Source organism: Lolium perenne, chromosome 4 (genome assembly GCF_019359855.2).
Source record: "Lolium perenne isolate Kyuss_39 chromosome 4, Kyuss_2.0, whole genome shotgun sequence".
Lineage (NCBI taxonomy): Eukaryota > Viridiplantae > Streptophyta > Magnoliopsida > Poales > Poaceae > Lolium > Lolium perenne.
In genome coordinates this window covers 345925286-345938913 of record NC_067247.2, presented here as the reverse complement: position 1 = coordinate 345938913, position 13628 = coordinate 345925286, and the positions used below count along the sequence as shown (strand labels likewise).

The 13628-nt window shown below is 50.0% G+C and overlaps 1 protein-coding gene across 1 annotated transcript; it reads right to left on the bottom strand.

The window, feature by feature from the left end:
- Window positions 1-9997: 9997 nt before the first annotated feature.
- Window positions 9998-11240, bottom strand: LOC127297066 (ethylene-responsive transcription factor ERF060-like). The gene has a single exon (XM_051327318.2). It carries the CDS (start codon window positions 11059-11061, stop codon window positions 10207-10209), a length of 855 nt encoding a protein of 284 aa, XP_051183278.1. The 5' UTR covers window positions 11062-11240; the 3' UTR covers window positions 9998-10206.
- Between the last annotated feature and the right edge of the window lie 2388 nt (window positions 11241-13628).

Here is a 13628-nt window from a genome sequence, read left to right as displayed (position 1 = left end):
ATTTTCCATTAGTCCCACAATATGGTTCTCCTTGTGAAGACTTTGCAAAGTTCTCATGTTGACATGGGCCAAGCGGCGATGCCACAACCAACCCACATCCGCCTTTCCGAATAGGCACATCGCACTTGAGGTGGTGGCCCCCGAGAAGTCCACCACATACAAGTTATGTTCGCGATACCCAACAAAAGCGAATTTTAGAGACTTGCTCCACAAGAGGACCACAATATCATTATCAATAAAGACGGCGAAACCCATCTTGCCAAGGGCGGAAACGGAAAGTAAATTGTAACCAAGGGTTTTGACAAGCATGACATCCACAAGAGTAACGTTGTGTGCAACCACAACCTTGCCAAAACCCAATACCTCGGATGTAGAATTATCGCCAAAGGAGATGGTGATATGATTTAGGTTGGGCCTCAACTCCTTGACGAGGTTCTTGCCGCCGGTCATATGACTTGTACATCCACTATCAAGTACCCATTTTGAACCTCCGGCGGCATAGTCTCACATGAGATCAATTCTTGGATTTAGGTACCCATTTCTCAATGGGTCCTCTTTTGTTAGCAACAAGGGTCTTTGAGACCCAAATAGACCAAGCAACATAACCATCATATGGGACAACATATTTAGCATAAACATCACCATAATAATCTTTAAATAGAACATAGTGAGGATTAGCAATTCCGCATCATCATCATTAATGGTTTTGCCCTTAGGGGCTTCACCATTAGTGATAGTTCTCCTTCTCTTGTGCGGGCTTGGCCTTTTTCTTGTTTGCCTTCTTTGCCTTGGCATTATAACCAAGGCCCTCCTTCCCATTGTTTGACCTTTTCTTACTCAAAATATCATCCAAAGAAAGTTCACTTTGGGGAGAGGAGGCCTTAGCAAGTTCATCCTTCAACCTAGCATTTTCCTCAACAATATTTGCATGATCACATGAAGGGGTAGAGGTGCTAGGTATGTCATATGAAGCAAGCCTAATTTGAAGTTGCTCATTAGACTTGGAGAGGAGAGAGTATTCACTTTTCAAGGCTTTGTGAGCCTTGTCTAGTTCATCTAGATCCTTCACAAGTTTCTCATGATCAACACCAAATTTGGCCTTTTCCTTTTTAAGCACTTTAGCCTTAGCCCTAGCAAGATCTCTAACTTTAGTGAGCTTGTTAATTTTATCTTGAGGCTCTTCAAGAGTTTCTAGCCTCTCTTCAAGAGAAGCTATAGTTTCTTGACTTTCCTCAAGAGCATTTTTAAGAGCATGTATTTCAAGAGAGTCTTCTCTCTCTCTATTTGACATTTTTCTCAAGAGTATCATTTAGTTGCGCTAGACGAATAATGAGATTTGAAACATGCTTTCTAGTGTCACCTTGTAAGTTAAGAATGAACTCATCAAAATCAAGCATTTCTTATTTCACTTTTAGACTAGCAAGATCAACCCCTAGATCATTTGATATGTTAGGCATAGAGGGGTTAGGAGATGATACCTCGGAAGATTTAGCCATGAGGCAACTTTCTTCCTCCATATGAATGTCTTCATTGGGAAATTCACTTGGTGATGAAGAGTTGGTGGAGAGGGATGCAAGAGCAACCAATCCATTTGAGGTTTCATCTTTTTCATCATCAACATCATCATCTCCGGAGGTATACTCTTCTTGAGTTGATAGCACAATAGATGTGTCCAAGATGGACCTTGCCATGAAGCAATGTGCATTCTTGATATGAGGATTCTCATTGGGGGATTCAAATAGAGATGAAGAGGGAATATTGGTGGTGACAATGGCGGCCACTTCCTTTGAGCTTTCTTCTTCATCACTACTACTTTCAACTTCATCGGAAGAGTATTCTTCCTTAGTCACTAGCACAATCCTTGATGGTCTCTTGCCCTTCTTGCTCTTGTTGTAGAATTTCTTGTTGAGGGCCTTTGAATCTTTGCCCTTTGAATCTTTGCTCTTGTCCTTGGGAATGAGCCTTCCACCATGAGTTTCCCTATGCTCATAGGGGCATTGGGCGATGAAATGATTCTTCTCACCACAATTGTAGCATGATCTTGTTCTTGGGCCCGAGCTCTTGAAACCACTTGAGTTGTTCCTCTTGATGTTGTCTTCCTTGGCCTTGGATGGATCAACCCAAAAGGATTTTGCATGTAATGCCATGTGATAATTGTAGTGGAGTTCCAAGTCTTCTGGATAGGACATACTCCAAGATGTCCTATATGGTTCTTGAGGGTTCACTTCTTCCACGGAATTGACCGTCAAGGCAAGATTGGTCCCTCTTGACATTCCAATGGCACGATTGCGAGAATCATGAGAGTTTTGCTCGAGCACCTTGAGAGCTTGCAACTCGTGCACCGCTTGTTGAGAGGTGAGAGAGGGGAAGAATTCTCTCCCATCAAGAGTCTTGACATCAATGGGTTCAAACGACATCATGCAATCAATATACTTATCTTTGATCCAAGAGTCATCAATGTGTTTGGCACCCACGTTGCGGAAAGCATCGGCAACGGTGATGAGTCTTCTATACATGACTTCATGATCTTCATCCGGTAGCCTCATGAATCCTTCGGCTTGATTCCGAAGGGAATTATACTTGTTCCTTCTCATGCTATCACTTCCCATGCAACTAGCGGCCAAACCATCCCAAGCTTCCTTGGCGGTGGAGAACTTCCGAACACGAGACAAATCCTTTGTCCCCACACTAGTTTGAATCATGTGCAAGGCAATGTCATTGAGTTGATTATCAACCTCTTCTCTTCTAGTCAACTTGTCGGGGTTGTAAGGCTTGAAGCCTTCTATGATGATTCTCCAAAGTTCATTGGAGGCACTGCGAACATGAGAGCAAAACTCAAATTGCCATGTATCGAAATCTTTCTCATTAAACTTAGGTGGATCGCCCCGAATGTTTATATGAGGATGGGGAACCGGTATATCGGGAGAGAGGAAAGGGGGAGCCACTTGATTGTAGCTAACACTTCCACTAGTTCCCCTAGGAGATGCAATGGGGGTTTTAATAGTGGTTAAGTTATCACCATTCAAGGGATTGGTAGAGGAGGGTAATACCGAAGTATCTCCCTCTTCAACCGCACCCTTGTCCTTTTCCTCTATGTCGTGAGCCATGGGAGGGACCAGAGTCAAAAGCTCGGAAATCAGTTTTCTCATGCTTTCCATTTGAGCTTCCATGGCGGACCTCAAGGATGTTTCCATCGACTTGAGATCATCCATGGAGACCATCTTAGCGGCCCCTTCCGCAGGCTTGTCGTCCGGCATACTCTTAGGCGGTGAAGCCCGAAATAAGAGCCGAGGCTCTGATACCAATTGAAAGGATCGTATGCCGCACCTAGAGGGGGGGGGGGGTGAATAGGTGCTAACCAATTTTTAGTTCTTTTTCAATTTAGGGTTGACATAAAGGTAAATTCTCTAGATATGCAACTATGTGAATTTACCTATATGACAAGGTCAACGACTAAGCAAGATATGGCTACGCAATATATAGAGGAGATAAAGGATAGAGGTAACCGAGAGTGGAGCACACAGAGACACGGAGTTGATTCCCGTAGTTCCCTTCCTTTGCAAGAAGGTACGTCTACGTTCGGAGGAGTGTGTTCGCTACGAAAGCCAGACCAATAGCCATGAAGGCTTCACTCAGGTCTCCTGTGAGCAACGCCACGAAGACCTATCCCACTTCCACTAAGGGATTTCCTCGAGGCGGAAACCGGGCCCTTACAAGGTTCTTGGGGCACACATCCACAACCAAATTGGAGGCTCCCAAATCTGTAACAACACAACAAATCAACAAGAATACATCAACAACAACAACTAGGGATCCAAAGAGGAACACTAGCAAGGGGGCCCTCAAGCATATGAGGGGGAAATGAAAAACGCTTCGGTGAGGATGTAGATCGGGGTCTTATCCTTCGATTCTCCAAAGTACAAGGGATTTGGGTGGTTGAGGGAGGAGATCCGGCTATTTTGGTGTTCTTGGTGGCTCAGCAATGGTGGAGGAAGATCTTAGGGTTTGAGCACCCTTCCAAGGTAGGGGAAGGGTCCTATTTATACCCCACCTACTTTTCTGGCCGTTGGAGGAGAATCACCGGCAGTGCCGGCCAACATTCTAATTTAGCTGGTCGACAGGCAGGCCGGCAGTGCCGGGCTTGAATCGCCGGCAGTGCCGGCCCAGTATCGCCGGCAGTGCCGGCCAGGGAAAAACTTCAGCTTCTTCTTTTCTTCCTTTTTGAGTGGGTCGAGACTTACCCGTGGTATCTTTTCTATATCTGTAATTCACTTAGCACACAGTTAAATTGTCACCGGTATTGTTAACAAACACACAAAACCTCAGAGATCATGAAATGTTCTTTCAGCCGTGCCGAAAAATGCGTCGGGTCCCTGCTCCAGCGGGGCGACGCAAAGTGACCGGGCCATCCGCGGCGACGCAAACCTGGCCCAAATATGCGCCAGGTTTGCGTCTCCGCGGATGCTGCGTGGTCGCGGAAAGTGTCCGCGTTGGTTGCATCCGGGCCCGGTCGGCAGTGACTAGGTAATATTTCTTCATTACATCTTTACATCTTTACAGAGATGGTTAGTCGAGTTAACCTAAAATTAAAACGGCCGTAGCTACTCGCCGTCGCACGGCCTACCACGACCTGGGTTACTCGTAGCCGGAGGGGCCAACGCCGTTGTCGAAGCGGGAGCGCTTGACGCACTCCGCGTGCCGCGCACACCGGTGATCAGACATCTCGTCCTGCCGCCTGCGGCGTTCGAGGGCCTCGAACAGAGAGGAGTCCCACTGGACTCTCATGGCCATAGAGTTGGCCGCCTCCGCCGTCGCCTCGTTCGCCTGGGCCGCCTCCGCGTCCTCCGCCTGCAACGCCGCCAGCTGGGCATGGAAGTGGGCCATGTCCCTAGCCGCCTCCGCTACCGCTTCGTCCCTGGCGGCGATGGCGCCCGCCAGCTCCCGGTTCTCCTGCTCGGCCCATGCGGGAGAAGGGCCCCTCCGCTGGAGCAAATCCAGGTCGGAGCACATGTACCCCCGAGCCATGGCGTCCGCATAGCTGTGGGCTTCCTCCTCCGTTGCCCGAGCCTGACGGCGCAGGACGTCTCCAGCTAGGGTCTCGAAGGATGCGACCAGAACCAACTGGTCGCCACCACAGTCGAAGCGGGTGGGTACGACGTCGTCGTCGGCGGCGATGTCGTGGATGACGGTGTTTGCGGGTGGGGCCACCAGAGGGGCCACCATCGCTGCCCGCGCCGCGGGCGTCGTCCTAGCCTCGGCGAACTCGGCCGTGGCGTCGGCGATTCCGCCCTGGCCGCAGCGAGGCGCTCACGCCCTTGCGCGCGCTCTGCCGCCTTCGCAACCTCCGCCGCCTCCATGCCCAGCTGCTTGGCTCGAAAAGCGTCGGCGACTAGCTGCTCGTCCTCTGAGTGGGCTTGGCGGCACATCTGAACAACCTGATCCTAGTTAAGGTTGTGCTCGGCCATGGATGGATGATAGGGTTTAGCTTGAGGTGTGTCCGTCACTCCCGCCGGTGTGCACCATATATAGCCACGGCGCGGCGGGACACAGCGCTGCCGCGCAGGTCGTTTCCCGCGCGCGAAACACCGACGAAACTTGCCAATGTATTAGGCAAGCGCGGGAATGACCGTCGTCGCGCGGGAGCCGGTAATCGCCGGCGGCAGGCCTCGACGGGACGTTAAACCGCCATTAACGACCTTGACGCTGTCTCCGCTAAAAAATGATCACACAAGATACCCCGACGCAAACGGTCGCCCTGGACCGCATGGCGTCCACGGGCCGACGCAACCGGACGTCTGAAATGCGTCGGCCCTTTGGAGATGCCCTAACAATGTATAGCCAAGGGAGGTAACCTTCCCCGTTGGTCAACGTTTAATTTCCTTAATTCCTTAATTTCCACAGGGATATCTCTCTTGGGGATTAAGGTGATATAAGTTGAATTAAACACATCTAAAGCAAAATGATGGCTGCGGAAATCTGAGAAGAAGGCAAGCTGATCATCCTTGATAAAGTTGAGGTGTTTCTTGTAGGATTCATTTGTATAACCATCCTGGCCTAGAATTTTCAGAACCTGGGTACTCTTGAACCGGATATTACTTAGTCTGATAGTAAGTTACATAGGGTGTGTTTGGTGGCCTGAGTCAACCCAGAAAATCTCTTCTCATCTTAGTTTTACCAACTCAGATTATGTTTGTTAGCTCGGGTCGGATGGGTACAGCTTAGCCCACATCGTACGAATAAGGCCTCTCAGCCTGGCCGAGCTTCACAACCCAGCTTGGCTCGTTCCATCCCGCAACTCCTCTCGGGAGGCCCGCACGGCACCCCCAGACCCCAGCCCGCCTCTCGCACACGCTCCCGCATGCTCCATCGCAACTCTCCGCCTCTCCCGCACCCTCTTCCGCTCCCGCGCCTCTCCTCTGGTCGCCGGCCGCCGGCCGCCGTGGCCGCCGTGGCCCCCGAGGCCGCCTGCCTCCGCCACTCCCCCCATGGCCGCTCCCCTCCGCGACCTCTCCCCTAGCGCCTCTCCCCTCGCGCAGGACCCGCCGACAGCCGACCTTCCCTGGATGCTCGCCGGCGACCAGACGGCCGGGAATTGGAGATCCTCGAGCCGCCGACCGCCGACCGCCAACCGCCGTGCGAAGCCACCATGGCCGCCGTTGTCCGTCCCCGTCGGCACCCCTCCCTGCTCTGTTCGCCGCCCGTTGCTGCGCCTCCCCTGCCCTGTTCGCCGCCAGCTGGTGCCCCTCCCCTCCCCTGGCCGCCGCCCTCCGCCGCCCCTTCCTTGGCCGCCGACCATCGCCGCCTCTCCGCTGGCCGCCGACCATCGCCGCCTCTCCGCTGGCCGCCGGCTGGCTCCCAGATGTACGCTGTACAGAATAGGGACTCGATTGCTTTCCTTTTTATCTTCTCCAGGGTCTTTTTGCAAAATAGCTAGACTTCTTTGTAAAACTGCCATGTAATATTCTCAGCTCAGCACAAATGCTACCAAACAACATCTCAGCCAAACATATCTCAACGTATACAAGCTGCCAAACACATGATAAAATCTCACCTCAACTTGGCTAGGGTAACATGTTGAGAGGAGATAGACAATCTGTGTTGCCCCGGGCTACCAAACACACCCATAGTGTATCGACCCCTAAATCACAGACAAGTTGGGAGGGGAAGTTTCCTTCAAACTGCTCATTCCAAACTTGTCATTTTTGCGTAAGCTACATACTTTCAACTTTGATTATGAAAAATGGCATGCACAAACATAAGCGTATCCTTTACACGCAAAAAAATTGTCCGAAATTTTTGGATGGAAATACTATTCTAAGACCGCTAAGTTATAGGGTTCATGAGTACCGAGGTTCAACTGCGTATTTTAGATGCGGGCCTGGGCTTTTGTACTGGGTAGTGATAGAATCGACACCAGTGGCTCATCACCTATCTTGTTTCTGTAGTGGACACTCCTGGGCTGCTGCTGTTTGTGTGTCAGGCTCAGGCCCCAGAACCGAGATGGAACCCCTAGCTGTGGGCTTCGCTAAGCGCTATTGCTGTTCAGTTCATGGGCTCGATTCTCTTCCCAAGTGTATGCGCTCCACCATCCAAAGATTTATAAACGCCCTAAAATTCCAAAGATAAAAAAAACTTATGAGCGTCAGTGTTCCAATTTCCAAATCCAAATTGACATCCTACTGCTTTATCTTCTTCGTCTTCCCCGTGTGCTTTGAGAAGAAAAATGGATCGATATTGCTGGGCGAATCGACACTTGTCAGGATGCAGGAAGGAGCAACATGATCAGTCAATGTGGCGAGTGGCACTCTGACAGGCACTCGTGCGTGCTTTGCCGACATAGTTTCGGGTCGATGATTCAATCTGCATCTCCCTCATCTGCCCACTCACCACTCACCCAAGCCCATCCATGATACTACTTACCATCAGCATGGCACGCACATGATGGTGTCAAAGGGCCAAGGGTTCATGCATCATGACTCATGAGCACTCACTGCTTCACTTCCAAAGCTCCCGTCAATCATCTGTACCAAGATTGCGGAAAGCATGTATGTATGGATGGATGTATGGATCGTTCCTTTACTAGAGTAAACGACTAGCTAAGCTAAGCTGCACTGTTAGTGTCATGATCAGGCCCATGCGATTACACACATACATCATGCCTAATTGAGCTAGCTAGAGCTGCTTGTCTTTCATTGTCAACTTGTCAAGTGCAATAATGATGTCATGGCCAACACATGGGTTGGAATGGATAGATCATACATACATGACTTAGAATGGATAGATCATCTCGTCCATCCCAACTTTCATTAAACTAACTAATCCTTGCATTACTTCATAACACACTCGTTCAGTTCCGCCTAACTAAAACCCTTTGAAAACATCAGCAAGTCAACTCAGAACTGAGCAACGGGAAACGATGAGTGGGATTTGTGCAGGTGTCAACGTAGTGGACATCCCTGTCCTCAAACCAAGCCACTTGAGTGCCTCTAATAGCACAGCGTGTTGACTTTGGGCAAAGGAGATTATGGGGTTGACCTGCCAATTGCTGCACTGCAGGGCACTGATGCCTTTATGCAGCCCTGTCTGTCTATTGGCTAGCCTCACCATATGAGAGGATTATGCATATAAAATCGTGGAGAGTCAAATGCCATGATGGACTAAAGCATCAGGATGAGCACAAAAGCAAGCTTTGGATAGACCATACTGATCTGTAAAGTAACAGACACCAGCCAGGATGCATACACATTGAGTAGTTTACAAGCAAGAAAATGTATAGGACATTGATCTTGAATTTATGTGAATATTAAGTCTTATCTTTCTTTCAACTGTATTTTCATTTCATTTCTTTCTTTCTTTCTTTCTTTTTGCGTGAAAATTGTGACTGAAGACTGGCTTGGAGCTAAGGAGCAGTACGCACCCGGCATGTCCAAAGACATGGAATCAGTTTTGGGTGGTTACTCTCGAAGGACAGCTGTTAACAAGATATAAACTGCTCATCAACCACATGTGAACTTCTCAAATCCATAAAAGATAGAGATAACCTGTCGTCTTCCAGTTCATTTCTCAAGGTCCATGCATCTGTCCTTCAACCAAGCGAAAGCAACTGTTCGATACATAGAAACGACAAGGTTACACTACACGAAGCAACATACAGTGAACTAGGAGAGGAGCCAATGACCATATGCTCTGCTGATTGGCAGTTAACCTAGTATCTCTCTCATACTGGGGAATTGGATCAGCATTACATTAAGCCAAATCAGAGTTGAGCTAACGTGGACTCCTGACTCCCCCACATGATTTTACTTGTCTTCCAAACAAATGTACATGGAGATCCAGATGCTTTCCCCCTCTCTGCAGCCACAAAATTTTATTGGATAGTACAGTCCCAGCGTAAAGTTAAGGGTATGCGTACTGCAAGACAAATGTGAAGATTAGAGGGACACGTCAACTTTCAGATTAGTTTTTCGTCTTGAGTTTTTAAAGGAATTAGAAATTTTCAAGTCTCCTCTCTCCTGATTTGAAATGGTTCTGTTCTTTAGGCTTTGTTTGGAATACCTTTCCCATTAAAGATTGTGGGGAATTTGCGACGCTGAAATTAGTTTAATTAGAGTTGACAACATATGACAAGTGTATAGCATCATATACATTTGGCATATGCTGGAATATTGTCTAAATTAATTTGAGGTTTACTACACCACTAATATAAAGCTTCAAGGCTCAATGGAAAGAGACAAATGCAGTAATGTCTTTGGCAGTCAGGTTTGTGCAAGTAATGTCTCAGAAACTCAGATTTGTGCAAGAACATATATCTTTCTTTCTTCAAAAAGGACAAATTTAAGCAAAGAGGCAATGCCCCGGTCTCTGTATTTGATGCACACCTCTATGCTCCATGTCTGAAACAAATTGTATCGGTGCCTTCATTTAAATTTTAAATACAATACATGCAAATCTCCATCATATCTGTATCCTATGAACAACAACAAAAAAACAGGAGAACACACAACAACATCATTTTTCAAGTGCCAAATTGGTTCTTTATTGGACCACAGCTATGAAATAGCCTTGAAATGTATACATAATAATACAACCAAAGTACTAGTGAAATGTGAAAAGTCCTTCCTGGCAGTGCCATTCAAAAACGAAGCAGGCCAGGGGGCTGTTGGTACACAATGAATATTAGAACAGATGAGAGAGCCGCGCGCTGAATCAGGAAAGGATGGCGTCCCAGTCGATCTCGAGCGACGGGTACTTGCGCAGCAGGAAGCTGTCGGACTCGTCCCACGGAGCCTCGGAGAAATCGAGAAGCTGCATCTCCGGGACGGCGTCGGAGGAATCCGTGGAGGACACCTCGCCGTCGGCCGACGACGAGGTCTCGGAGCCGGAGCACCACCCTGGCTCGCTCTTGACTTCCGGGACGGAGCTCGGCGCCGGCGCGGCATTGACGTGGCTCTGCAGCGGCGGCAGGTCGGCGCCGTGGCAGATGGCGTGGAGCTTGGCGTCGATCGCGGCGTGGAGCGGCGGGCCGTGGTGCTCGCCGCCGCGCCTGAGGTCCGGGAAGTTGAGCCTGGCGGAGTCGCCGCGGAGCCGGAAGGCGGCGGCGTCGTAGGCCAGCGCGGCCTCCTCGGCGGTGTCGAAGGTGCCGAGCCAGAGGCGGGTGCGGTTGCGCGGCAGGCGGATCTCGGCGACCCACTTGCCCCAATGCCGCTGCCGCACGCCGCGGTACAGCTTGGCGGCCGGCCGCACCGGGAGCGCTGCCACGCCGTGCCGCTTCATTGGCTGCCCGACCGCGGCCATGGCCGCGGCCGGCGTCCGGCGCACGTGGTGCAGCTGCGACTGGAGCTGGAGGATTTGCGCGGGAGTGAGGTAGCTGGCGCCACGAAGGAAGCTCGCGCTCTGGTCGACGCCGGTCCCGGGGTAGAAGGAGATGGTCGGAGCTGCGCCTTGTGGCATCGGCTGAGCAGGCGCCGGCATTACTACCTGGTCTCTGCTGCTCGCCGCCATGTGATACATCGCGGCATTGAGATCGGACCTATAGCTGGGCCAATCCACCGTCGTCGCCATGCCTTCTTCTTGGATCAAGAAACCAAGACACACAAACAAAGAAACAGAGCAAGGAAACACTGGCGAACGGGAAGAGAAGTTAAGGAGAGTTTGTAATTAGAAGGATGAATCGGGAGATTTGCAAAGAGAATTAGGCGAGCTGGGTGCAAGTTGTTGAGCAGCGGATTCGAGTGCTTTGATTTGGTGAGCGAGAGCGGCCATCGCCGTGCTCTTTTATAAGCGCGCCGTGAAGCGAGGTCCTGGCCAACGGGGAGTGGCCACGTGTCCCCGGCGATCTCTTACCGCCACCTGTCAGTGCGTCTGCATGCAGGGACAGCCAGGTGCGGGTAAAACGATGGCCACCTGCCGCCCTGTGATTGGCTGAAGGGGTTTTGACTTGGTAAAGTCCAGATCTAGCTGTCACATGACTGTCAATCGAGTGAGTCAGCACCATCTACGCGGCAATTTGGGTGCTACGGTCTCCCAGCACTCACGTGTGGTTAAACTTGCGAAGTGATAGATTTTTTTGGGGAGCCAACAAGATCCTGAGATTTGCAAGGCTATGTATGGGAAGGTAGACATACATGGGTGTGTTGTGTATTGTATGGGCTGTGCTCCGGTGTCCCCCCCTTGGTGAACGACGTTCAGGTGGTAAACGTGCGTTTGGTTCGTGACCAGAAAATATGGATGATCCCATCCCAAAAGCCGAATATTTCTGAGAAAGGCTGAACTATATGATTCGTGAATTTCATGACTAATCTCACTAGCCGCCTGAGAATCCATGGTTGTCAACGCGATTCCGACACCTGCCACCGTCGTATGTGTGGCTCCCAGCTCAGCGGCGGCCACCATGTCACGGCGAGCGGTGGGCTTGTTTTTCCGCGTGGCTCCCCAGCTCGACATCGGCGGCCTCCAGGGCGCGGTAAGTGATACGTCTCCGACGTATCGATAATTTCTTATGTTCCATGCCACATTATTGATGTTATCTACATGTTTTATGCACACTTTATGTCATATTCGTGCATTTTCTGGAACTAACCTATTAACAAAGATCTTGAAGTGCCGATTCTTTGTTTCTGCTGTTTTTGGTTTCAGAAATCCTAGTAAGGAAATATTCTCGGAATTGGACGAAATCAAAGCCCAGGGGCCTATTTTTCCACGAAGCTTCCAGAAGTCCGAAGGAGAGACGAAGAGGGGCCACGGAGGGGCCACACTATAGGGCGGCGCGGCCCCCCCCTTGGCCGCGCGGCCCTGTGGTGTGGGGCCCCCGTGCCGCCTCTTGACCTGCCCTTCCGCCTATAAAAAGCCCCCGTGACGAAACCCCCAGTACCGAGAACCACGATACGGAAAACCTTCCAGAGACGCCGCCGCCGCCGATCCCATCTCGGGGGATCCAGGAGATCGCCTCCGGCACCCTGCCGGAGAGGGGAATCATCTCCCGGAGGACTCTACGCCGCCATGGTCGCCTCCGGTGTGATGTGTGAGTAGTCTACCCCTGGACTATGGGTCCATAGCAGTAGCTAGATGGTTGTCTTCTCCCCATTGTGCTATCATTGTCGGATCTTGTGAGCTGCCTAACATGATCAAGATCATCTATCTGTAATTCTATATGTTGCGTTTGTTGGGATCCGATGAATAGAGAATACTTGTTATGTTGATTATCAAAGCTATGTCTATGTGTTGTTTATGATCTTGCATGCTCTCCGTTATTAGTAGATGCTCTGGCCAAGTTGATGCTAGTAACTCCAAGAGGGAGTATTTATGCTCGATAGTGGGTTCATGTCTCCGTGAATCTGGAGGGGTGACAAGAACCTCTAAGGTTACGGATGTGCTGTTGCCACTAGGGATAAAATATTAGTGCTATGTTCAAGGATGTAGTCACTAGTTACATTACGCGCAATACTTAATGCAATTGTCTGTTGTTAGCAACTTAATACTGGAGGGGGTTCGGATGATAACCTGAAGGTGGACTTTTTAGGCATAGATGCAGTTGGATGGCGGTCTATGTACTTTGTCGTAATGCCCAATTAAATCTCACTATACTCATCATGATATGTATGTGCATTGTCATGCCCTCTCTATTTGTCAATTGCCCAACTGTAATTTGTTCACCCAACATGCTGTTCGTCTTATGGGAGAGACACCTCTAGTGAACTGTGGACTCCGGTCCAATTCTCTTTACTGAAATACAATCTACTGCAATACTTGTTCTACTGTTTTCTGCAAACAATCATCTTCCACACAATACGATTAACTCTTTGTTACAGCAAGCCGGTGAGATTGACAACCTCACTGTTTCGTTGGGGCAAAGTACTTTGGTTGTGTTGTGCAGGTTCCACGTTGGCGCCGGAATCCCTGGTGTTGCGCCGCACTACATCTCGCCGCCATCAACCTTCAACGTGCTTCTTGACTCCTACTGGTCCGATTAAACCTTGGTTTCTTATCGGGAAACTTGCCGCTGTGCGCATCACACCTTCCTCTTGGGGTTCCCAACGGACGTGCCAACCACACGCATCAAGCAAATTTCTGGCGCCGTTGCCGGGGAGATCAAGACACGCTGCAAGGGGAGTCTCCACTTCTCAATCTCT